General features: G+C 44.5%; 1 protein-coding gene across 1 annotated transcript in view; it reads right to left on the bottom strand.

Moving 5' to 3' along the window:
- LOC309566192 (integrin alpha-IIb-like) overlaps positions 1-25,747 on the bottom strand; it is a 98,354-nt gene that overhangs the window by 34,545 nt on the left and 38,062 nt on the right. The window contains exons 14-22 of the mRNA XM_082271278.1: positions 18,841-18,886; positions 10,462-10,566; positions 8,720-8,775; positions 7,318-7,472; positions 7,119-7,244; positions 4,667-4,734; positions 4,418-4,565; positions 4,075-4,161; positions 268-347 (exon numbers count right to left, since the gene is read on the bottom strand). Coding sequence (XP_082127404.1) covers positions 268-347; positions 4,075-4,161; positions 4,418-4,565; positions 4,667-4,734; positions 7,119-7,244; positions 7,318-7,472; positions 8,720-8,775; positions 10,462-10,566; positions 18,841-18,886 — 871 coding nt within the window. The remainder of the gene's footprint in view (positions 1-267; positions 348-4,074; positions 4,162-4,417; positions 4,566-4,666; positions 4,735-7,118; positions 7,245-7,317; positions 7,473-8,719; positions 8,776-10,461; positions 10,567-18,840; positions 18,887-25,747) is intronic.

The following is a 25,747-nucleotide window of genomic DNA, read 5'->3' as shown; positions in this document are numbered from 1 at the left end:
CCCAAACTTCAAGCAATGGGAAACTCTTCCAACGAGGACACTAGTTCTGGTGACTTTTGTTATTACCAGGGACTTCCTCTACTTCCTGTTGTGACGGTAAGACAGGAAGTGAAGGGAAATCTCTCCGGAACACAAATTGCAAAGTTATAATCGTCCTTTACTCTATCCAAAATGGAAAAAAAAGTTTTGCTTTTAAGTCTACTTTAAATGAACGATTCTGTTGGTACAAAAGTGAACTATCAGCGGCATAGATTAGATCGGTCTCACCTTTGGATCTGCATGGGGAAGGAGAAGTTGCCCTCGCTGTCCTCCAGATAACTGATGCTCAGCTGTAGCCCTGCATGGATCTAGATGAAAGGGACGGAACAATATGCAGCAGACAAAATATATTTCCTTTTGCTCCAAACTGCTTTATCCTTAAGTTGACATAATGATCATGTATGAAAGAGCCAAAGTCATGTCACCTCTGCACTCACTGACATAAACACAAAGTACTACAATGCACATCGTTAAAAAGCCAAACTTTTCTAGCTTTCGATTGAGTTGGAAAGCATAAGAACCCATGTTGGGTTTTTACTGATATTTGGGGCTGTTAGAGAGATTTTCCCTCTCTTACTGTGTGTGCTGGGACAAGGTCTTTCAGAGCCTAGGCGAACATGCCAAACTGCACCCCCCCAAGATGTATGAGTATGATGTGTTAGAAAATCCCCCCCGAAAGGAGCACTAATCTGCCTGCTTAACCTATAAGAATCCGCTTCCCCTGCTGAAATCCCCCCATCATAAATGTCCCCCACAAATCACCCCTTCTAGCACAAATCCCCTACCCTTCAAATCTCTCAAATTTCCTCTCTGGGTACACATCCCCCCCTCACTCTAAATCCCCCCTCCCAGCACAAATCCTCCATATCCCTCCTAGCTCAAATCCCACCCCTTCCCCTTGAAATTTACCCTCCTAGCACAAATCCCCCCCATTCATCCCTCCTAGCACATTTCCCCTCCCCCTTTAGCACAAACCTTCTTTCCCCATCCCCCTTCCAACACAATCCCCCTAAATCCCCACTCCTATCACCCTCCCCCCCCCCAAATTTCCCCTCCTAGAACAATTCTTACCCTCTGCTGCCCCCCCCCCAAAATTCCCCCTCCCCACAGTTATCCCCCTCCCAATCTCCTCATGGTGCCCCCCACCTCACAAGATACCACAGTGCCTAGGGCACCCCTTGTCCTGACCCTGCTTACTGTCTTTCTGTTGGATATTGTCCCTCACTTCCTGTTTGGTGAAACTGCTGCTGCAAGGACAGTAATTGAAAGGAAATATCTGTAATGGAGTTCCACAGAGCAGTAAAAACACATGTATACACAGTCCAATGAGATTTTTTAAAACAAATGTCCAGAGTTTTCAATCATAAAATTGGTTCATAGCAGAAAAATGACAACACGTTTCGGGAGCAAAACTCCCTCTTCATCCAGGCTCAGGCATGCTGACCTTGCTGACAGCAGAGTAACAACTTCAGCTCAAGGCCTTTTCTGGCACATTTTGTTTGCAAGTAAAAATCTGTGTTTTTTGCTAGAAAATTACTTAGAATCCCCAAAAATTTATATATTTATTGTTTTTAGCAGAGACCCAATTTTATGTCACATGGTATTGGTTCAGCAGTTTTTCAAATGCAATTTTTTCAGAAAAAAATACACATTAAAGCGGAGTTCCAGCCTTTTCACTCACCTGTCCAACGGTCCAGCGATGCGGCCGCCCGAAGCCTCGATCCTCTCCCTCTGGTCATCACTGCTGTGGGCACCCGGCTGTGACAGTTTGCGGCTTCACAGCCGGGTACCCACTGCGCATGCGCGAGTCGCGCTGCGCGTCTTGATTGGCCGGCAATCTTCTGGGACCTCTGACATGTCCCAGAAGATTGCAGGGAGGGAGGGGGAGAGGAGAACTTCCGTTCAGCGCGCCACGGCGCTCCGAGGGGAAGTGGGAGCGGGTACCTCTCAAAACTAGGCTCCCCCCCAAAAAAAATTACATGCCAAATGTGGCATGTGAGGGGGTTAGAATACCTAAAGCGGAAGTTCCACTTTTGGGTGGAACTCCGCTTTAATGAATTTTATTGCAAAAAACACAACATATAACTCAATTTTTAGTAACGTATAAAAGATGATGTTACGCCGAGTAAATAGATACCTAAGATATACAATTTAAAATTGCACACGCTCGTGGAACAAACTACGATAATTAAAAATCTCCATAGGCGATGCTTGAAAAACTTTCACGGGTTACCTGTTTAGAGTCACAGAGGAGGTCTAGCACTAGAATTATTGCTCTCGCTCTAACATTTGCAGTGATACCTCATATGTGTGGTGCGAACACCGTTTTAAGACCTATGTATGCATTTGCTTCTGCCCGTGAGCTTGGAGGGATGGGGCGCTTCAATTTTTTTTTTCTTATTTATTTTAGTTTTTTTTTTTACATTGTCCCTTTAATTTTTTTTTTTTTATCACTTTTTTTCCCACTATAAGGAATGTAAACATTCCTTGTAATAGAATTAAGGGATGACAAGTCCTCTTTATGGAGGAATCTGGGGTCTATAAGACTCTAAATCTCTCCTCTACTTTTGAAAGCAAAAGATCAAAAAAATTGTATCTTTTGCTTTAAAATAAAAAAATAAAAATTGTTTATTTCTGCCCTAGACCAGAAGTGACATTATGACATGTTTCCGGTCCTCCTAGATCATAGAGGTGATCAGAGACAATCTGGTCTCTGTTCCAGTGACCAGCCACGCGAACTGTCACATCGTTTCCCAGGCTCGCCGGTAAGAACAATAACCCTGATAAACACTGGCAAGCGGGGGGTGGGGGGGTGGGGGGGACAAGGGACAAACCTTCCTGCTGCTTCTGAAAGTGGTCCAGTGGCTAGTAAGCCACTTTGACTGCTTTCATGAGAAAGAAAAACACCAGTTGGAAAAAAAAATACCAGGGACATGGCTGATAGCTTCAGCCATAACCCTGGTAAACCACTTGAAAGGCGTAACATTTATATACGTATTGCGGTCGGCAAGTGAGTAACCTGCCTTCTGAAACTGTGCCAAGCAGAAACCCACAGTACAGATTTGCCTGGTATCTGCTTATCTGAGTGAAAGCACAGTCAAAATTCCTGAGCCCTGACGAAGTAAAAATCACTTTGGACTTTTGGTGCTCTCATTGGGCTGTATATCAGTAGATCCTCAATTCTGGGTATTCCTGCCTATTTTAAAGGGGTTTCCTCATTTTGCCGAGCCTTGCTGAACTGGAGCTAGTGCGTCCAGTGATATTTCAAATAATCCATTGAAAATTTCTATCCAGTGCCTCAAGTTTACTTGTGTTTAGCAGTAAAAACCTGACAGGGGTTTTAATCCTTCCCTGTTCAGTCCAAAACAAAACAAAAAAGTTTAGGCTGGACTTTCAATTAAAGATTGGTGTTTAAAGAGGAAGTAAACCCTCCTCTGACACTTTTACCTATAGGTAAGCCTATGATAAGGCCTACCTATAGGTACTGTAAATATCTCCTAAACATGTACCGTTTAGGAGATATTTACCTTACATGCAGCCAGTGACGTCACTGGCGCATGCGCTCTGAAGGAACGGCCGCTGGTGCCGTTTCTTCAGAGCCCCGTGCCGTGACTGTCGGCTCCCGCACGTGTGCGCGGGAGTGACGTCACCGCAGCTCCGGCCAATCAGATGGCCGGATGCCGCGATCCCGGAAGACGGGCGACTGGACATGTCACCCATCATACAGGTGATCGGGCGGCACGGCGGGGGCTCGTTCTAAGGTAAGTATTTCATAATGAGCTAGTATGCGATGCATACTAGCTCATTATGTGTTCATTATGTGTTTCTCTTACAGGTTGCAAAAAAAAAAGTAATACGGGTTTACAACCTCTTTAATCACAGCAATGTGCTTCTCTCCAGCACCAACTTGATGTGTATTAGCCAGTGGTTGCTTGTAAGGAAATGTAGCCATCAGCATCTCTGAGAGATATAAGAAGTTGGTGGAAGATCTAGCTGAGCGAAAGCACAATTGGTGGAGTTGACCTAAAGACTCACCTGTGTTCCATTTTTCATGGGATTCCCAAGCTCACACACCACATGCTCATTGTCGTTTTCTTTTCTTGGACTGCACAGAATCTTCTCCTGGTAGAGAAGACGATATTAGCAAATAAAGTAAGTGATCTCCATGGTGTCCTCACAACACGCCAAGCTCTGTACAATCTTTAAAATGACAGGAAGTGTGCATGTACATCCAGTATTATAAACTCTTCCTCCAAAGCACAGTAACAAAATGAGAACTGTGATGGGAAGGGAAGAAACCAGCATAGGGCCTCACCTTGATATAGGTTAACGAGTGGCTGAAAGCCTGCTGTGGATGCAGTTTCTCTGTTCTACATACCTTACTTTCTCCCAAGACGTGCATGTAATGAGCCCCAGAGGGGAGCCAGGCATGTAGTTCTGCTTCATGGGCCCGTTCTCCAAAATTTAGAGCACTAAAGTTAACTTGTACAAAATTATCAATTCCAATGATGAGCGGTTCTTCACTCCTTGTACGAAGGAAAAAGACTGTTAGTCAGCTAGCTCAAGATTAAGATGTCTTCTCAAAGAATTATTGGCCCACAATCTGGGGTAATTGGCAAAGACTCACCAGCTGGCACTCAGTTGTAGGTCAGGAACACAGATATTGTCTTCTCCACAACCCAACGAAATATAAATCTAAACTCATAGATGAAGGAAAAAAGAGATGTCATACAAAATACTGGGGGTGTTATCAGAGGCTTAGATAGAACCTTCAGGGCCCAGATGCAAGAAACCATGAAGGGCCCCCTGGACCCCTGGCCAGGGCCCTTCCCTTTAAGCCTGGGGCTCTTCCCACTGATCCTGGGGCCCTTTATTCTTGTTGCGGGGCCCTTTATTATTACGGTCCCGCAGCGGGACCCTTTCACAAGTTCTGCAGTGGGCCCCCTTCCTGCCATCTTAGGGCCTCCCCACGGTGGTGGAATGCCAGGGCCCAGTCGCAAGTGCGACCTTTGCGATCCTGGAAGTTTAACCACTGGTGTCAGTAGTTTTTATTTTTTGGTATTTTAATTGTATGACTTTTTATCATTTTATTTTTTAATTTACAATGTCACTGACTATGATTTTGTCCATTCAGAAAAGAAAGGAGCTGGTAAATTACATATTTACCGACCCCTTCCTGGTTCTCTATTGTGACACATCCCCTGACACATCACAGTGTGGGGAGGGGCAGCACGGGGGGGGGGACCGGGGGAGCACACAGGGGCCCAGAGACAGCAGAACACAAGTGAGCTGGATAGGAGGGGCGGCGGGGGCAGCATACAGAGGAATCAATCTCCTCAATTTTCCTCCTGCAGCTACAGGAGGAAAAAGGAGGACAGTGATTTCTCTACATGCCGGCCCCGCCGTTCCCCCTATCCAGGTGTACAGGGGAGCCGCACAGGCCCCCTGGAGCATGGGCCCCGGTTGCAATTGCAACCCCTGCAACCCCTGTAGTTACTCCCCTGGATGTTTTGGCATAGTGCTACTATATTCATGCATACAACCGTTATGGTGTGCGGAAGAAAAGAGACATGGTGCTGGAAAGCACTGTCCAGTTCTGCCTTGGTTACAGAACACCATCCACTCTACTCGCCTCTAACATAAGGGGTGAGGTTCTGTAGTCCAACAGGGAAGAACTGGGCAGCGCTGACAACACTGCTTAGGATTTTAGTGCAGGAGAAACACTGTATTGTCAACTGAATAGGAAAATAGGAGCACACTGATTTATTGGCAGATTAATTGGCATTTTTCTGTACACAGGGAATAATATGAATGTATTGTGAAGCTGTATTGAATATTTTTTTTTGCCCAGAAATACACATTTTTTTTCCGTCTGCATCCATACTAGGGAGACTTCCTCTCATTTCCTCTTATTGCATGAAATTATGGGAATCTCTACAATGGGGACACACACAAAAATACATTTTAATAGAGTGGAAAGGGTTAGACCCTCTGGCAGTGTTATTATTGTTCTCTTCTGAACATTGAACAATCGTATAGTCCCTCTGGCAGCAATTTTGGTCATAACCCAACCTCATATGCCTTGGACTTCATTTTCTGAATTGACATGTTCTGTTTTGGCTAATGTGTGGTTTTTATGGGCTAGTTTACACTTGCTTCAAAACAAGGCTTTGGACACGCTTTGTGACAGCCCATTCAGACTGGCGCGACAGGATTTTGTGGGGCGACCTGTGAAGAACACTCAAACTGGGTGTATTATCTGTTCTTATCAGTGCCCCCTAGGGGTGCTCCACCATCATTTTGGCCTTCTGGCTGGTATGGCTGTCTGTATAGTATCCCTGCTGGTATGATGGAGGTCCAGAGGGATCTTTCCTGTGGGGGAAAAGAAAAAACTAATTAAGTGCCCACTGGGGTATTTTCCTGGTGTGGAGGATTCTGAGAGGCCCAATGTCTTCTGATTTGATCTTTGCTACCTTGTCTGGCTAAGAGCTGGGAAGGCAGAAGGCCTGTGATGTCAAGCGCTCCCTGGAAGTTACATGCTGGAGAGTCAGAATAGCACTACAGGTTTGGATCCCATTGTGTGAAACAGCACTTGGCCCACGACACTCAAGCTTTTTTTCTGCACTACATCTCATTGGCTAGGCCTTTTGTTTAATATTTTTGTTACCAGGCTGCAAGGTTTAGCCATTACACCTGCACTGGCACCTTTCTTATTTTCTCTTATTTTCAGTATTTCCTTCACATGCATGTCAGTTTGCACTTATATGTTTTTTTTTTTCCACTTGAATTGTAGAGTGTGGGTCTTCAGGCCTACCATGGAGTCTAGGGGGATGATGTGTGGCCCTTAGTTTCCTGTCTTGTTGGGTCTCTCTTTGGGGTGAGCCCCTTACCTAGTCCTCGCTGGTTGGCTACTGCTGACCATGAGGAGCAGAGTCCCTCAGGCCTTTTGGTTATACTTCCTGGTTAAAGCCCAATGTTTTATTTTCAGTTTAAAGATGTACCAATAAAGAATGCCCTTTTGTCCTCCTATAGATGTTCATATCTAACCAAGCCTGCCTTCTCTCCTGATCAGATCTCACCTGTTGTTGCAGGAAGGTGTTCCCTTGTATCAGAGGTGGTAAAACACTCGGCGATTGTTCAGTCTCCAAGCTTAAGTTCACTGTTACAGCAATGGGGCTCAGCTTGTCTTTAAACTCAGTGTCATGCTATGGGAAATAACAAAATAGGTTCAGTCTGACAGAGATACAGCAGAATCTGCAATAGTGGCAGGGAACACACCTTTAGAAATGCCATGGTACGACTGCAGGTCTCTTCTTGTGAGTTGCTTTGAACGTCCACAGTAGTATTAGTTATGTTTGATTGGAGTGAGTAAAAGAAGGATCTGCGCAGAAATGTGTTTTTCTGACTGTCCAGCTGGATTTCCATGGAAAAAGCTAAAAAGAAAAAAAAAAGAGCAACATGGAAAGTGGCCTTAGCCCATCCAAAACTAACATTTTGTAGCACCCTCCTAGGTAGGTGCTAGAGGAGAGTATGGTTTTTGGGTCTTTCTGCTTACCAGGAAGACTGTCAAGTAAATTTAGAATGCTCTCTGCCTAGAAGGGAGAAGGATCTATTGGTAGGTTCTTACTCATGGTGCTCAGGTGCAGCTCAGCTTGCCTGAATGTTTCACACTGGTCCAAAAGGGAGGCATATTGGACAGTAGGAGGCTACCTGTCAAGTGAGGGCACAGGCATTGTTACAGCCCTGGCGTTTGGCAGAGGAAAGTGCGTCGTTGTATGCTGGGTGACTTTATAAATTTCAGGGGCACATGTGCTTGGGGTCTTCGGCTGGAGAGCAGGGTCCCATGCCGCATTGGGTGGTTGACCTGAGGGCCTGAAAGTCAGAGAGTCAAGCTGAACTCAGAGGTCCTGTAGAGCTGACTGAAAGGGAGACACCAGGAAGGATCTAATTCTGCCTACTGTGAGTACAGATCTGTGTCATGGGGCCTGTCCTGTGAGGGCCATCCCTTCAACTAAAAGAGTCAGTGGACAGGTGTCAGTCAAGAGATGATAGAGAGTGTCCTGAAGATAAACTAGTTGCATCAAGTCTGTTGCTAGCGAGAGCAAGAAGACTTAATTCTTCCATATAAGTGGCAGTATGGTAAAAGCAGTGTGTCTGCTTCTACAAGTAAGGCCAAGTGAGAGTTGCCCTTATCTACTCTGAATAATTCAGTTTGAGTATCCCACTATTTCCTTCTCCCATCAAAATTCCACAATAAATACAAAACCAAACACCCTGGACTGTTTATTGAGTGATGCGCAAACAGGAGTATAGAGGGGTATGTGAAAACCCCCCCAGCAACTGTCTGCAGGTATTTAGAGGGGGCCTAGGAAGTCAACACACAGCAAGCCCTACAGGGACAGTGCTACATTTTTAATTACAGGTAGATGTTGATGGGACGAGTCACCCATTGATTTCAAATGTCTCTGAAGAATTGGAAAATCCTTCCAGACCCTTTCAGACTCTTACATTACCTGTTTCTTCACCCATAATGTTAACGAAATAGTGATAGGGACCCGCCCAGAATGTGGGAGGAGCTAGGAACTTAGGCCCAGATATTTTGCTAATTTCAGGTGTAAAAAAAATAATAAAATCCAGCGGGTGATTCTACCCAACAGGAGTACAATTGAATCTTTCTTACTCAGTGTCTCAGGAAGACTCTTCCCCAAGGCCTGGATGCAAACGATGATGCTGAAACTAGAGAGAATAGAAAAAGCAAAAATTGGTTAAAAGACCAGTCCACCCAAAGATGGAGAATTAAATCCACCGACAATGTGTTATGTCTTTCAGGAAGTCTGGTGGCTCTTTCTGGTGACCTTAAACTACAATTATGTAGAGTCACGAATTTGCACGATAGAAAAATTTGTTTAGTTTCAGTTCAGTTTCATTTCGTTTCGTCATAAACATTATGTTAGAATGATTTGTTTTTGGAATTTGTTTCGTATATTCGGATTCCTTTCTTCTATTCATTGTTCCGAATCAATTAGTAAGTTCTGTTATTCTTTTGCTATTTCGATTGGCTATATGATCCTTGCTGGTTCAACTCACAAAGAGAAATGGAGGGAGCTGATTGGACAATATCGACTGGTGTCACATGCATTCGAAAGTAACGAATGTAACAAAATTAATTTTGTATTCATTTGTTATGTTATGATTCAGAGATTCTGATGGATCTATCTCCATCCAACCCAAACACAATAAGTAGGAATCATCTTATTTCACTTTTATACATTACTGCATTTATTGCAATATGTTTCCATTTCATATGTAGTGCAATAATGAAAAAAAGAATCGGCTGATTATCAATGGCTACCGTTCCGCTCTAATCCGAATAAAACAAATTAATCCAAATTCATTATGTTATTAAATTAAATGCATTTCTTTTTTCCCAATTGACTTTGTTTGTTAGGTCGTGCACATACAAATTAACTAATGGTCTCTCAAGTTTCACCCCATTACAAATAAAAGCTTAGAATATTTATGCTACACTGACTAGAAAAAAAAACGAATGGATCCAAATCCATTCAGATCACTTTTTATGTCGGTATGTTATTTTGAATGCTTAAAAAAAAAAAAAAACGAAATTCTCAAACTATCACTTCATGTCATCTGAACAAAACAAATGAATATGAACAAATTTGTTGTTCTCATTATAATTTATTTCGGATTTGTTAAAATTTATTACTATTGTGATTCAGGGATTCAGATACAAGTCTCCAAACCACGCAAATTTCATCCACATTTCGATTCATAACAAAAAAGAAAAGGCACGCGTCTGTAAATAAAAACTCCTCACCCCCCCCCCCCACTGATAGGGCCCTACTTAGCTCTTTATGATGGTTGTCTCCTTTGGGTTTTAAAGCCCTCTTCCTTTTTCCTGGCGCTGTCTATGCCTCGGTAGCTCACCATGGACTTGAATGTGCAGACCATTGGAGTAAGGTCCTATTCAAATCTATGGGGAGCTACTCTGGGGACACAGACAGCACCAGACAAGATTTCTGCAATGAGGCTATAAACAAAGCAGGAGGTTGCCACCATAGGGAGAAGGTTAGTAGATACCTGGGTGAGGAGGTTACGTTGTTATTTTCATGTCTTTAGGCTCCATTCACATACTGGCGTATCGGATCCCGAATCATTGCAAATCGCGGGATGCCCGTGCGATTCCCGTGACTTGCAATGGCACCCCAAATGCGGCGCAATTTTGCAGCGATCATCACCTGACGAATCGTGGTAAAATCAAGCAAACAGAATCACAGGACACCTGTCGCCCAAAAATAGTACAAAAACTTCTTTTGGGCGACAGGCGCCCCACGATCCAATAAGCCAGTATGTGAATGGAGCTAACATGTAAAGTTTTAGGTCTTTATATAGCTACATACTCACCAGCTGACAGAACCCAAACCAGGCAGTATACAGGACATTAGATCTGGGTTCAGGGAGTCAGGTAAAAATGTCATAGAGGTTTGGAGAAGGAGTACCGGCTGGGCCCTGAAACAAGGATACAAAAAAGGAAAAGCAAAAATGTATATTTTCTTTTCAGTTTTAGATCAATGGTCATTGATTAGCAGCAATTAGATGAAACATTGTATATACAATAAGCTATTGGTGGGAACACTAACCAATAGGGAAGCAGACACGGTTCCTCTATGCTTTTCTGTGTTCTGTGTTATTGGGGAGCTATTTGATTGGATGCTGGCACCCAATGTAACTCTGGTGGCCATCTTGGGTCAGACAGTGTCTGTTTTAGACCCTGGGTCCCAGGCTTGGCACGCCTTTCATGTGTGGGTAATGTAGGGAGAGATCACCTGTCTGTCAGGGACAATAATTGGTAACAGGGAGAGGTTCCAGACAAGTAGGGAAAGAGCAGGGACACGCTATCCTTCCTGAAACCCTCCCCATTTATGTACGGACCGGCCAGGCCACATTCAGCCCCTTAAGACAGTGACTGTTGATCCATCCAAGATCTGCTGTTATACTCTTCATTGCATCAATCTGTGTTCTGAGTGCTCCAGGTCGGATGGTTTTCCCACGGGGTAGATGTGCTTTACTTAACGTTAACTTAAATTATGTTACTGTAAGTAGACCCTTGAGTGTTTACTGCCACCGCACCATGCTGCACCTCCCCACATTAAACTACAGTTAGGATTGTTCAAGACCAATTCAATTATTTAGTAAATTAGACCCAAATATGACCTTTAAATGCCAGTAAAAAGCATTTGTAACCATTAGATTACCTTTACAGAACTTGATTAGGAATATGGAATATGAGTTGTGGGTAGTGGTGATGATGTTACAAGCTATAGTCACAAAAAAGTGCAGCACTCTCCTTTAATAAACTGCATTCAAATTATAGTGCTTAACCACTTAAGGACCGGAAGGTTTTACCTCCTTAATGACCAGGCCATTTTTTGCGATTCGGCACTGTGTTATTTTAACTGTAAATTGCGCGATTGTGCGACCCTGTACCCAAATAAAATTGATGTCCTTTTTTCACACAAATAGAGCTTTTTTTGGTGGTATTTGATCACCTCTGCGATTTTTTATTTTTTGCGCTATATAACATTGCCAATAAAAAAAAATAGAATAGGCACTAGGCAGGAAAAAAGTTTAACCACACCTATGGGGCTTTCCCTGCAGGCATAACCCCACACACTCTGCTATCAGCAATCAGTTTGTTTCTGCCTAGTTTTAGGAATAGGACCTAGCTCCCTGCTGAGACTTTGGTCTTAGCTTTTAATAGGGAAATTTGTGTTAGTTTTATTTTTTATTTTTGACAAGTTAGTTCCTGAAGCACCAAGATCCAGAGGAACTACAAGCAACAGCTGGCTGTGGTTTCACACTGGATAATCTAGATCCTTAAGGACTCCCAGCCTGGCCAGCGACCTGAGCTGTGAGTAGTTTATAGTCCAGAACTAGGCCTCGCCACGGCAGTGACTCGATAGAGGGGACGAACGTGCGAATGGACCGTCTCGCTGGGACATGACCTGGAATGCCCTTAGTCGCAGCTTCCTCCTGGCTGACAGCACCCCCATCCCCGGTGGGAGGTGAGCTGTTTCGGAGTGGCACCCACCTGGTATCGTGGTATGGTGAGTATATTTTCCAGAACAGGTCTAGTACGCCAACGCTATTGCAGCAAAAATAGGGGCGCAGAAAAGTAGAAAAACGATGTGCCACATCCTAAAATAGTCAAGAATGAAAGAATAGAGGGAAATTGACTTTCTAGGCATGATAGATTTAAAAATAAAACACTTTTATTGTTGATTGTCATAAAATCAAGAGACAAACCCCCAATAGGGGGAAATACTGGTGGGTCAAAATAATGTACAACAAGATAAAATATACCATGCCAGGAGTGCTAAGCATACAAACAGTTTACACAAGATGCATAATACAAAACAGGATGGTAGATAAGGACGCTATACGTTACGTCCTGCGTGACTCGAAGCCGCTGTCAAGGGCAACGCAGATCGTCCTTTGGTGGAGTGGATACAACTTGCACATAGGGGAAAGTTCATGTAGCCAGATGCCCTACATGTTTCCATTTGGTGGTTTATCCCCATCCGGGGGTCCTGATCTGCGGCGCTGCGAGGCATACACTGAAGATTCATTGGCTGGTTCTCTTCTATCAGAGGGACTATTTCTATCTTGGACTTAGTTATCCAAGTATGTCTCTGCTCCCCAGTGGTTACCGCTGGTCGGCCTAGTATGCAGACAAATATTCTGTCTAAAACCTACCCACAGCAATATATCTCTCAGACCCGCCTCAGCAGATCATGCCCCGTATTTGTTTGGTACCCTTTCTACCTCGTCTTTTGTTGATACTCTGGCCACTGTGAATATCACATCTGCCTGTATAGGGAACTTGTATCCTAATAGCTCCGGAAGAAGCTTGAATTTTAAGCAAAACATGTAGGGCATCTGGCTACTGCACATGAACTTTCCCCTATGTGCAAGTTGTATCCACTCCACCAAAGGACGCTCTGCTTTGCCCTCGACAGCGGCTTCGAGTCACGCAGGACGTAACGTATAGCGTCCTTATCTACCATCCTGTTTGTATTATGCATCTTGTGTAAACTGTTTGTATGCTTATGCCCTCCTGGCATGGTATATTTTGTCTTGTTGTACATTATTTTGACCCACCAGTATTTCCCCCTATTGGGGGTTTGTCTCTTGATTTTATGACAATCAACAATAAAAGTGTTTTATTTTTAAATCTATCGTGCCTAGAGAGTATATTTTTCCCCCCAAAACTGCTGGCGGTCTTGGGGTGGACATGGGCCCCCTCCCTGGAATAGTCAGACCCATGGGCTCCCTCGGTTCCCCTGGCCTCTCGGAGGACTATACCTGTATACCCCTCCGCATTCCCTAGCAGGTTTTTACCTTGTGGGGCGGTAATATTGCGGCCTTTGTGGCACTGCATTGGTGGGGGGTGGCTTGTCCTGATGGGGTCCCTGCTTAGGGACCTTCCGATGCCTGCTGTTCTAGGACCCCTGTAATAGAGAGCCTGCTGTAATAGCGGTGGGATCGTGTTTTTGGCAATTTTTTGGGATCCTCAGACTCTGAGGCAGACATGGCCACCACAGACGTAGCCCACCCTGAGGGGTCGGTGTCTTCGCATTCTGAAGGTGAAGAGGACCTGTCCTCTTCAGCCGCCACGCGGGAATGGGCATTGGTGGAAGCCCTTATAGTTTCAGTGGGGGAAACTTTAAAATTGAATGATGACTCCACAGCACTGGGTACGCAGGTGTCTTTTGGCTCTCGCAAATACCAAAAATCGGTCAAGGTTTTCCCTTGTCAAGGCACAATATTGTAGGTGAACAATGGCAGCACATTAGGCACATGCTGGTTTTGCACGCCGTTACCCCTTTGCGGATGCTGTGTCCACTAGGTGGACTGTACCGCCGAAGGTGGATCACCCAGTGTCCAGGTTAAATAAAGCAACTCTGGTACCGGTGGAAGAGTCTCCAACTTTTGCGGACCCCTTGGATAGACGGGTGGAGTCTTTGTCCCACCATCTTTACGTGATAGTGGGTTAAATTTTATAGACTGACCTAACATTCTGGTGGCGCAGACGGCTACTGAATGGGTGAAGTTACTTAAGAGTACCTTGGAAGCTGAACGGCTCCCCCTGTGGTGCTGGAACTAATGGACCAGTTGGCTCAAGCCCTGGTGTTTATGTGTGATACATCCCTGGATTCAGTTCGGTTAGTGGCCAGGGCACCTGCAGTGGGGATTGCTTTTAGGCGCATGGTGCGGCTAAAAAGCTGGTCTGCTGACCTGGCCTCTAAAAAGGCCTTGACTGATCTTCCCTTCACAGGGGAGAGGTTGTTTGGATGCTCTCTGGATGAGTTGATCAAAGGTATCACATGGGGTAAGAGTACTCTTCTTCCCCAATCCTCTAAGGGTAAGGCGCCACGTCCTAGACGGGGGCCTTCTTTTACTGCTCATAAACGTCTTTTTCATACCTCTGGGTCACAAGAAAAAGGTAAATCGTTCAGGTCTTCTGTGGGTTCCAAGAAGCCAAGGTCGGGCAAACCTAAGACCAGCAAGTCCGAATCGGCAGACAAGTCCTCGTCTGCATGAAGGGGCACCCTCACCCACTTCTGGGGTGGGGGGACGTCTTTCCAGAACCCTGGACCTCCTTGATTAAGGACAAATGGGTTCACAAATTGATCCAATGAGGATACAAGATAAAATTCCGATCTTGCCCGTCGGACAGGTTCTTCCCGTCCAATCTTTACCTGTCTCCAGACCAGTTAAGGGACCTGTGGGGGGCGGTGCACGATTTGCAGTTGCAAGGACTGGTCCCCTCTCAGGAACGTTTTCAAGGGTTTTATTCAAACCTGTTCACTTTACCCAGAAAAGAGGGCAAGGTTCGTCCAATCCTGGATCTCAAGGCCCTGAACCGCTTTGTGCGGGTAAAGAAGTTTCAGATGAAATCCATCCGCACGGTAGTGGCGTCACTGCACCAGGGAGACTTCTTAGCCTCTATAGATATCAAGGACGCGTATCTACACATCCCTATTTATGCTGGTCACCAGCGGTTTCTTCGCTTTGCAGTAGCAAAGGAGCATTATCAATTTGTCGCATTACCCTTTGGTCTCGCCTCCGCTCCCAGGGTGTTTACCAAGGTGCTTGCACCTGTGTTGGCATTGATGCGCCAACGGGGGATTGCAGGACTGGGGTACCTAGATGATCTCCTGTTGAGAGCGGACTCCCATTCAACCTCGATGGGCAACCTGATGATCACTGTCAAAACCCTGCAGGAATTCGGTTGGAACATCAATTTCAAGAAATCTGCCCTGATACCTTCCTTGAGACTGGATTATCTGGGCCTGACTCTGGATTCAGCTTTGGCGAGGGACAATCTGCAAAAATTGCAGGGGGCGATGCAGTTGCTGTTGGCAAACAATCTGTCTTCACTGCGGACTTGCATGCGGGCCTTGGGTCTAATGATATCAACCTTCGAGGAGGTTCCGTTTGCTCAGGTTCATACCAGACCCTTGCAAAGGGAGATTCCTGTAAAATGGAACAAGGATCAGAAGTCCTTGGACTCTTTGATTCGGTTGAGTCACAACACAAAGTCTGCTCTGTTGTGGTGGATCCAGTCTCCAGTACTATGCCGGGGCAAGTCTTTTCTCCCGTCGTTTTGGACGGTGGTAAGCACAGATGCCAGCCTATTAGGCTGGGGCGGGGTGATGGGGAAGCTTTGTGCCCAGGGTACCTGGAAAGTGGAAGAGTCAAAACTACGGATAAACGTTTTGGAGCTCAGAACAATAAAGCTTTGTCTGAGCCATTGGACGACTCATCTACAAGATCGTCCTGTTCGGATTCAATCGGACAATGCCACGACTGTGGCTTACATCAATCACCAGGGGGGGATTCTGGCCTGGGTGGAAAGGTTTGTTTCAGCTCTCCCTGCTGTACACATTCCAGGTGTAGAGAACTGGCAGGTGGATTAATTGAGTCGAGGTCGATCTGTTTGCTTCTCACCTCAACAAGAAGGTTCAGAGGTTTGTAGCCAGGTCTCGGGATCCTCTGGCCGATGCCACAGACGCAGTGGTGGCTCCTTGGGGTCGGTACCGACTGATTTATGCCTTCCCACTGTTGAAACTCCTGCCAAGGCTTTTACGCAGGATAGAGGTGGAAGGCATTCCGGTCATTCTGATGGCTCCAGACTGGCCTTGCCGGTCTTGGTACGCAGACCTGGTAAGGTTGGTCGCCAAAGCTCCTTGGAGACTTCCTCTCAGGGAAGATCTGCGGTCTCAAAGGCCGATCTTCCATCATGCTTTACAATCGCTGGCTTTAACGGCATGGCTGTTGAAAGCCAGGTGTTGAGGGATAGAGGTCTTTCTGACTATGATTCCTACGCTATTGAAAGCTAGGAAGTCGACTCCCAGAAAGATTTATCATCGTACATGGAAATCGTACATTTCATGGTGTGAAGGTGCGCCCTCGCTTGTTTTCGATCGCTAGGGTTTTGGCTTTTCTGCAGAAAGGAGTTGAACAGTGGTTGGCTTTGGGCACTTTCAAAGGCCAAGTGTCGGCTTTGGCTATATATTTCCAACGCCCGTTAGCTACGCATGCCTTGATTCGTACTTTCATACAGGGAGTGGGCCATATGGCTCCTCCGAGATGATCCCCGCTACCTCTGTGGGGACCTCAATCTGGTATTATCTGTTCTTCAAAAGCCTCTGTAATGGATCAACCGGCACCCCGACCAGGTACCTCCGTTGACGGAGGCTCCTAGTGCTTCCCGAGGGCTCCAAGCACTCCACCAGACACCGTAACCACCAGACACCATAGCCACCTCTCTTTTTGTCCTTACCGAAGGACCTCGTAAAGGATTGGCTGCGTCTGCTGCGACCATATCCATATGGATCAGGCAGACGATGGTTCAGGCTTATTCACTGAAGGGTCAGGTTCCTCCTTTCCCAGTGAAGGCACATTCTACTAGAGCGCTGAGTGCCTCTTGGGCTTTTTGCCAAGTTTGCAAGGTGGCAACTTGGTCGTTTGTGCATACGTTCGCAAAATTCTACAAAGTAGATGTGTTGGCATCTTCGGATGCTTCCTTTGGCCGCAAGGTTTTGCAGGCTGCTGTTTAAAGAGAATCTTGTTTTGTTTCTCTTTGAGGGTGTATGTTTATTCAAGGTGAGCTCCAGTTGTTCCTGTTAGAGCTCCATGTTACCTGGTTGGCTAGGTTTAGAATTACGTCTCATTGCGTTGTCTTCCCACACCTCATGATTATACTGCTTTGGGACATCCCATTGGTCTAAAGAAGATGGAGCTGCGTCTGTCGATGAACGATAGAGAAAACTGTATTTTTGTAAGAACTTACCGTAAAATCCTTTTCTCTGAAGTTCATAGACAGATGCAGCACCTGCCCTTCTTCATCTGAGTGGGTTTTTTTTTGTCTTCTAAACATTGCTTACAACTAAACTGATTGCTGATAACAGAGTGTGTGAGGTTATGCCTACAGGGACAGCCCCATAGGCGTAGTTAAACTTTTTTCCTGCCTAGTGCCTATTCCAGGTAGGAGAAGCATAACCCATTGCTCTAAAGAAGATGGAGCTGCGTCTGTCAATGAACTTCAGGGAAAAGGATTTTACGGTAAGTTCTTACAAAAATCCAGTTTTTTCATCATTTTAGGAAAATATGTATTCTGCCACATATTTTTGTTAAAAAAAATCCCAATAAGTGTATATTGATTGGTTTGCGCAAAATATATATACAGTCTATCAATCAGGCAACCTTTGAGAAAGCCCATTGGGTGCTGGGCGCGATGTGGGTGGTGATGCAACCACGCTGGGACTAGGTAGAGCTGTGTATGCAGAGGATTGTATTGTGCGATGCTTGTTTTTTACTTCTGAAATGTGAGTGGATTTTTATATGTAAATAAATACTTTTTATTAGCGATATGCACTATGGTTCTTTCCCTTTTGCCTCCTATATGATTGACACCATGCTGAGAGCTACTGAGAGCCATGGATTTGGAGCGTAATTACTAAAGAGTTTCTGGTGTATGGGACTGCACTTTTTTTCATGGGCATTGTATCATTAATTGATGGACTGTACGTATATATTTAAAAGATAAGATGCACTCATATAAATTTATTACATATAGATGATTTTTACACTGTTTTCAGATATTTATTTATGCACTATAATCTGAATGCACTTTATTGAAGGAGAGCGCTGAACTTTTGTGTGACAATAAGTATTTATTGCATTTTGTACAGGTGGTTGGATGCATAATGGTGCTAGCTCCTTCCTATAGTATATAGAGTTGAGTAATAGGTGGTTTATACACAAGGATAGCGCAGAAGGTTTTTTCATATTTTGATGTTAAGGTAGTGTACTTTCCAGGGTCCTTTTAAGTAAACTGATTCTCTTGCTTGGGGAAACTTTCAGCAAAGGGACAGATAACTAATGGTGGAAAATTGCAAAAGGAAGAGGCCAAAGACAGTACAAGGGTAAAAGAATAGAAAATATGGTGGACAAGAAACAACACTATCCACTTATTATCATGGTATGCTACCAACGCAAAAGTATCTACAAGAGTCTCAGCTCTTTTAGAAACCTAGCAATTCCAATTAATACATATTCAAGCAAAACATAGGTCGTACTGCTTTCCACAGAGAAGCGCTGGACAAAGTTTTAAAGAATTGTGTAGTTATTAGGGGAAAATGCTTCTATTTTAGGCATACGTAAACTATGAATACACATAAATCATGCATTACTGTTATATTTATATCCTTATACCTGTACACATAGACTGCGTCAGCTTCAAATGCACCAACAATTAGATCTATAAATAAAAAATGAGCTTATGAAATAAGAAAAAATAAAAATACAATGATATGTATAATGTACAGTTACCCATTATATCCAACTTGCTTTAGGCAAGGATTTTTTTATTTATTTATTTATTTATTTTTGCTGTATCATTGTTCTTGACCTTGTTATGCTTAGCTTGGTTGTGCTCAGGGCTAGAGTAAAATTGTGAGATGAAGAGCTCATCTCAGCCACATCTGCCTGGATCCACCACATGTTATTTTGAGGTATGTGGACCAGACTCTCCTTTCTAATTAATGTTCAGTAAGGAATCAGAAAAGGTACTTAGTGACCGAAGCTCTTTATTTCTGCACCACATTGAAGATGGACTCACAAAGACCTGCAAGCTCTCTGACTGCAGGTGCTAGAATTATGGCTAACAAATGAAATTGTCTCTAGGCTGGGATAGGGGTGATAACATCATAAAAGTCAATACAATTTTGAGGTTAAAGCAGTTAAGATGCTAGGCTGCTGATCTAGGGTGCAAAGGATGCATAGTACACATAAATGGCAACCACCCCAACCTAAAACTAGGTTTTGCACATGGAAGGGCTACGCATGTCAAAAACAAACAAAAATTCCCAGCTCACTTACTAGCCAGCCTGCAACAAACTGAATTCACCCCGTCTAACAGTTCACATAAAAATAAGGGGTTTAGTTTGAACACATTTGCAAATATAGGCATAAGCTGCAGCGTCCACATCACAGCATCCCAGTGTACGGCAGTCCTAACTCTATAATTTGGACAGTCCCCCATGTTGGATTGCATATATAATAATGGATAGATAAGGGCAGGTATGCCTGGAGGGAGCCCACCCCTCTTTAAAGGTATAGGGATGCACTGGACACCCAGAAATAGCACAATGGCAGAAGAGGGGTGCACTGGATACCTTTGCTGCCCTTGTACATTTGCTGGATGTCCAGTGCATCCCTATATATTTAAGGAGGGGTGGGCTCTCTCCAGGCATACCTCCCTTAATCTATCCATTATTATACAGTATATGTGCTCCAACTCAGGACACCCTCCAAATTATAGAGTCAGGACTACAGTACACTGGGGTGCCGTGATGTGGCCGCTGCAGCTAACTTACCCTTTAATTTTAACGTGAACTGTTAGGCCCCTTTCACATAAATGGACCGTTCAGATCCGCCTGTTTGTTTTTAAGGAGGTTCTGAACGGATGCCCCATGCATCTCTATGGGGCATCGGATGTCAGCGGAGACATGTGCGCTGACATCCGATCAGATCCGTCAAATCCGGACGGATGGAAACCCCATTTTCCATCCGTCTGGCGGATCGAATCGGATGAGAACGGACAGACGGTCCATTCTCATCCGATTCCCCCATAGAGAAGAATGGGGACCTGACAGCTCTGTCTCCGCACACAGCGCAGAGACACAGCTGCCATCCCCCTGCTCAGCGGGGGATCGGCGGATCGATCCCCCGCTGAGAAAAACGTAGTCCGCCGATGGACTACCGTGTGTGAAAGGGGCAGATCTTTTTGGTAAGTGAGCTGAGAATTTTTGTTTGTTTTTTTAAAAGGATGCATACACTTTTAGACAGCTTTGTGGGGCTAAAGCAGAGGACAACTGAGAACTTTGGTTTGAAAGTCAAACACCACCAACTGTCTATTTAATCATAGGGATACTTGACTGGATTTGTCAATTCATCCCTACCTTTTTCCCTAAACACTCAGTCTGCTCAACATAGATAGAAATGTATCTTAATAATAACATGCCAACTATTGGCAGGTGTTGCCAGGAGGAGGTCTGTGCACCAGTGTTAATTTTGGCAGCAAATTTCGATTTAGTTTTAGTTATAGTCTTTTGACTAAAATGCCATTTTAGTTTTAGTCCTATTTTAGTCATCTGAATTGTTTTAGTTTTAGTCATATTTTAGTCGACTAAAATCTCCAGTACAATTTAGTCGACTATAAATCAAATGGATTTAGGTATATTATAATGCATTATTTAAACATGTCTCTAGAACTTCCAAACTAATTATACAAATTTACCCCAGGAGTAAAAAATGTAATACTATGTTATTATTCATGGTATTAAGGTTTGAACACGCACTACAGACACAGATTAAGAGCCAGTTCACACTGGGGCGATCTGGTTGCCTGACAAGTCGCCGTGGGTCGCCTGCCATAGATTAGCACACGACCCGTTCTAATAGGAGCGACACAAGTCGCTCCGACTTAGAAAAAGGGTCCTGTACTACTTTGGGGTGACCTGGAGCGACCTGCATTGACTTCAATGATATGAAGTCCGTGCAAGGCTCTCAGAGGTCGCGGTGCGTGCTGTGCACCGCGACCTCACAGGTCGCCCCGGCAAGTCGGGTCGCCTGTATGTGAACCGGCTCTTAGCCATTGTGATATATAACGTCTTTATAAATAAAGCCGAGTTTCATAAACAAACAAAAATATTGCCTTTGGACAAACAGAAGTGCAACTTTAAAATACAAAAAAAAAAAAAAATGTAAACTCTTTTGGCTGTAATGTCATTGCACATAATGCCTGAACATAGTACCAACATTAATACTAAGGAAAAATATAAGAAAAGGCTTTTTCCAAATTTTTTCTCTTTCAGCAGCTTAGTAGATGCCCCTTACTTATGTTTATGCGGTGGTACAATACATGTTTAAACTTTAATGTGCCATTATTACAGGCTCTGGATGGAATTGTGTTGCCGATTTAGCAATGGCCAGCAGAGGAGTGTTAATTGTTATGTCAGTTTTCAATTTAGTTTTAGTCATAGTCTTTTGACTAAAATGTAATTTTAGTTTTAGACATATTTTAGTCTTATGACTAAAATGCCATTTTAGTTTTAGTCGTATTTTAGTCATCTGAATTGTTTTAGTTTTAGTCGTATTTTAGTTGACTAAAATAGTGTTAATTTAGTCGACAAAATTAACACTGCTGTGTACCCCTTGTATATGTGAAAACAGGGGGGCGAGGAATGCAGATGATTGGCCCATTACAGATGACCGCTTCCTGGCGGGCTCAGCCACATGGGTTTGAAGAGCATCCCTAGTCTTTTTAGTACAAAAAATAAGTGAGTACAAGAAAAGAGGATGGGACAACTTCTTCGGTTTTTTTGCAATTGCATCCCAGCAATCAACAGTTCCTACCCATGTGACCATAGAATGCCAATCAAGACTCTATTTGTATGTACCTTCTCATTACATTCAACCTATTCCTGGGAATATTCCTCCCTCGGCCATGTAGCTCCTCTGTTAATTTATTTCCTCCAGCTCTGGCTTCCGTGTGAGCTAAAGAAAGTGCATCCCACTTATCCAATCATGGTGTCACAATGATTGGCGGCAATGATGAAAGCTGGGAGCTGACTGTGAGAACATGGTTTATTGTAACCAGAGTTGTATAAAGTACTCAAAACCCATACTTGAGTAAAAGTACAAGTGCTCGATCAAAAAGTGACTTGAGTAGAAGTACTAAAGTATTCAACATTTTTTGTACTTAAGTATTGCAAGTAGTTTTTTTAAAAATTTTGCTACTCAAGTACTGAAAGTAAAAGTACCAGTAGTTTTGAAAAAAAAATGCTACTCAAGTACTGAAAGTAAAAGTACAAGTACTGTGTTATGTAGTTATTAAAGAAAGAAGTCAAAAGTCTGAACATCATATTGTTTTTTATTATTTCAAATGCAGCTTTTATTTATACATGCAGTAGCTTTTATTTTCATATGCGCTGATAATACACACGTTTTGAGCTTCATGAAACCTGCCATCTACTGTTCTGGCAGTGGTAATTTTTATAATAGTAACGAGTAACTATGCAGCACAAAAAAAAAATATCGGAGTAGAAGTATTGAAATCATTGAAAAAATGTAGTGAAGTAAAAGTGGAAGTAGGAGAAAAAAATTCTACTCTAGGAAAGTACAGATACCGCCTTTCGGTACTTAAGTACAGTAGTGAAGTAGTTCTACTTAGTTACTATACATCTCTGATTGTAACACACCTTTTCACATAGATATGCTAAAAAAATGGATTTTTGTAAGATCTTACCGTAAAATCCTTTTCTCTTAAGCTCATTGACAGACGTAGTCTTCTTGATTCTCAAGAGCTGGGTTATGTTGTCTCCGCAGGAGTAGGACTAGGCAGAAAGACAAAACGTTCTGGCTCCACCTTAGGGGCAGTCCCTGAGGGTATATCCTCCCTCTCTCTGCTACAGGGAATCAGTTCTGTTCTAAAGCAGTAACAGAGAATTTAACCCAACCCAACTCAATGATAGAGGGGCGGGTACTACGTCTGTCAATGAGCTTAAGAGAAAAGGATTTTACGGTAAGATCTTACAAAAATCCATTTTTCTCTATCGCTCATTGACAGACGTAGTCTTCTTGATTCTCAAGAGCTGGGACATCCAGAAGCAGTGCCACAAATGAGGGGTGGGATTGACAAAAATCAAAATCCAATCTAGAAGGCCCAACCGGTGCCAAACTAGAAGTTTTAAAGGCTCATTATAAACAAAGAATGAGACTCAAAAGAAAAATTTCCAACGGAAAAAAAACCCTCGAGGCAGACCACTGGTCTCCTCAAATGGCGGCCTGCAAAACCTTGCGGCCAAACACGGCATCAGATGATGCCATTACATCAACTTTATAATGTTTTGTAAAGGTATGCACCGACGACCAGGTAGCCGCCTTGCACACCTGGACCACTGACGCCTGATGGCGAAAGGCCCATGACGCACTAAGCGCCCGAGTGGAGTGCGCCTTAACAGGGAACGGGGGCTCCCGACCCTTAATAGAATAAGCCTGTACCACCGTCTGTCTGATCCATTTGGAAATGGTCGCGGCAGATGCAGGCAACCCCTTTTTGGGTCCATCCGGGATCACAAAAAGTGAATCCGTCTTGCGAAACGAGTCTGTCGTTTTTAAGTATACCCTGATCGCCCGGACCACATCCAAGGAGTGTAAAGCAAACTCCCGAGGATGACTGGGCTTAGGACACAGGGAAGGTAATACAATTTCTTCATTCAGATGAAATTCTGAAACCACTTTTGGTAGGAAGGATGGATTCGGACGAAGAACCACCTTATCTCTATGAACCACCAGATATGGGGAACGACAAGATAACGCGGCCAGTTCTGACACCCTGCGTGCAGAAGTAATAGCCACCAAGAAGGCCACCTTCTGGGACAACGTAGGTAGAGGAATCTCCCTAATATCTTCAAAGGGAGGTTTCTGAAGAACCGACAATACTAAATTAAGATCCCAGGGTGGTAACGGCGCGCGCACTGGCGGAGCCAGATGTCGCACCCCCTAGATGAAATTCCGCACCAAGGAATGAGTAGCCAAAGGCTTCTGAAAGAAGATAGCTAATGCTGAGACCTGACCCTTGATAGTACTCAAGGCCAGTTTCTGCTCAACCCCTTGTTGCAGAAAAGCTAATATTCGACTAACCGAATAAGACCGTGGACGGAACCCCAGAGGTTCACACCATGCAATGTAGGACTTCCATGTGCGATGATAAATCTTTCTGGAAGTCGCTTTCCTTGCTTCAACTAGAGTAGGAATAACTGAAGCTGACAAACCTTTGTCCTTCAGCACCTGGGTCTCAATAGCCAGGCCGTTAAAGCCAGCGATCGTAAAGCAGGATGGAAGATCGGTCCCTGAGACAGTAGGTCCTCCCTGAGAGGAAGTCTCCACGGGACGTCCGCCACCAGTCTGACCACATCGGCGTACCAAGCTCGACGAGGCCAGTCCGGAGCTACCAGAATTACTGGAATTCCTTCCTCCTCTATCCTGCGAAGAAGTCTTGGCAGTAACCCGAGAGGAGGGAAGGCATACATTAGCTGGTATTGCCCCCACGGGGCGATCAGTGCGTCTGCGGTCTCTGCTAGAGGATCGCGGGAGCGAGCCACGAATCTCTGTACTTTCCTGTTGAATCGTGATGCCAACAGATCCACATCCGGGGTGCCCCACCGTAGGCACAACTGGTGGAAAACTTCTGGATGGAGGGATCATTCCCCCTGATCCAGAGTCTGACGGCTGAGATAATCTGCCTGCCAATTCTCCACCCCCGGAATGAACACCGCAGAGATAGCTGGAACAAATCGTTCCGCCCAGCGAAGAATGCAAGCCACTTCTTTGGCCGCTCGGACACTCTTGGTGCCCCCCTGGTGATTGACATAAGCCACGGCCGTGGCGTTGTCCGACTGGATCCGAACCGGGCTGCCCTGGAGCTGCTCGGTCCAGTGAATCAGACAAAGTCTGATCGCTCTCAGTTCCAATACATTTATCGGCCACCTGGATTCTTCCAGGGACCAAAGTCCCTGGACAGATAACTGACCGAGAATTCCTCCCCATCCAGATAGACTGGCATCCGTGGTCACTATTGTCCAATATATTGGCAGAAATTACTTTCCCTGGCTGAGCATCGGAGACCGAAGCCACCAGACCAGAGACTCTCTGGTCTGTTTGCTCAATCGGATCTGATTGTCCAGGGATTCCGGATTCCGATTCCATCTGAGAAGAATCTCTTGCTGAAGAATTCGGGTATGGGACTGGGCAAATGGGACTGCTTCAAAGGAAGCCACCATCAACCCCAGAACCCTCATGCAAGTTCGAAGAGAAGACCAGCTGTTGGATAGTAACAACTGGACTGCTAATTGAATCTTCCGGAGTTTCCCTACCGGAAGAAAAACTCTTGTCCTGACTGTGTCTAGAATTAGACCCAGATATTCGAGCCTCTGGGTGGGAACCAGAAATGACTTTTGCTGGTTCACCAGCCACCCGAATTCCTGTAAAGAAATTATAGTAATTTCTATGTTTTGTAGCAAGGTCTGAGGAGACTCTGCATGAAGCAGAAGATCGT

Source organism: Pelophylax lessonae, assembly GCF_965119305.1.
Source record: "Pelophylax lessonae genome assembly, chromosome: 11".
Taxonomy (NCBI): Eukaryota; Metazoa; Chordata; class Amphibia; order Anura; family Ranidae; genus Pelophylax; species Pelophylax lessonae.
The sequence above is the reverse complement of the archived record's forward strand: the minus strand, read 5'-3'. Positions and strand labels throughout refer to the sequence as shown.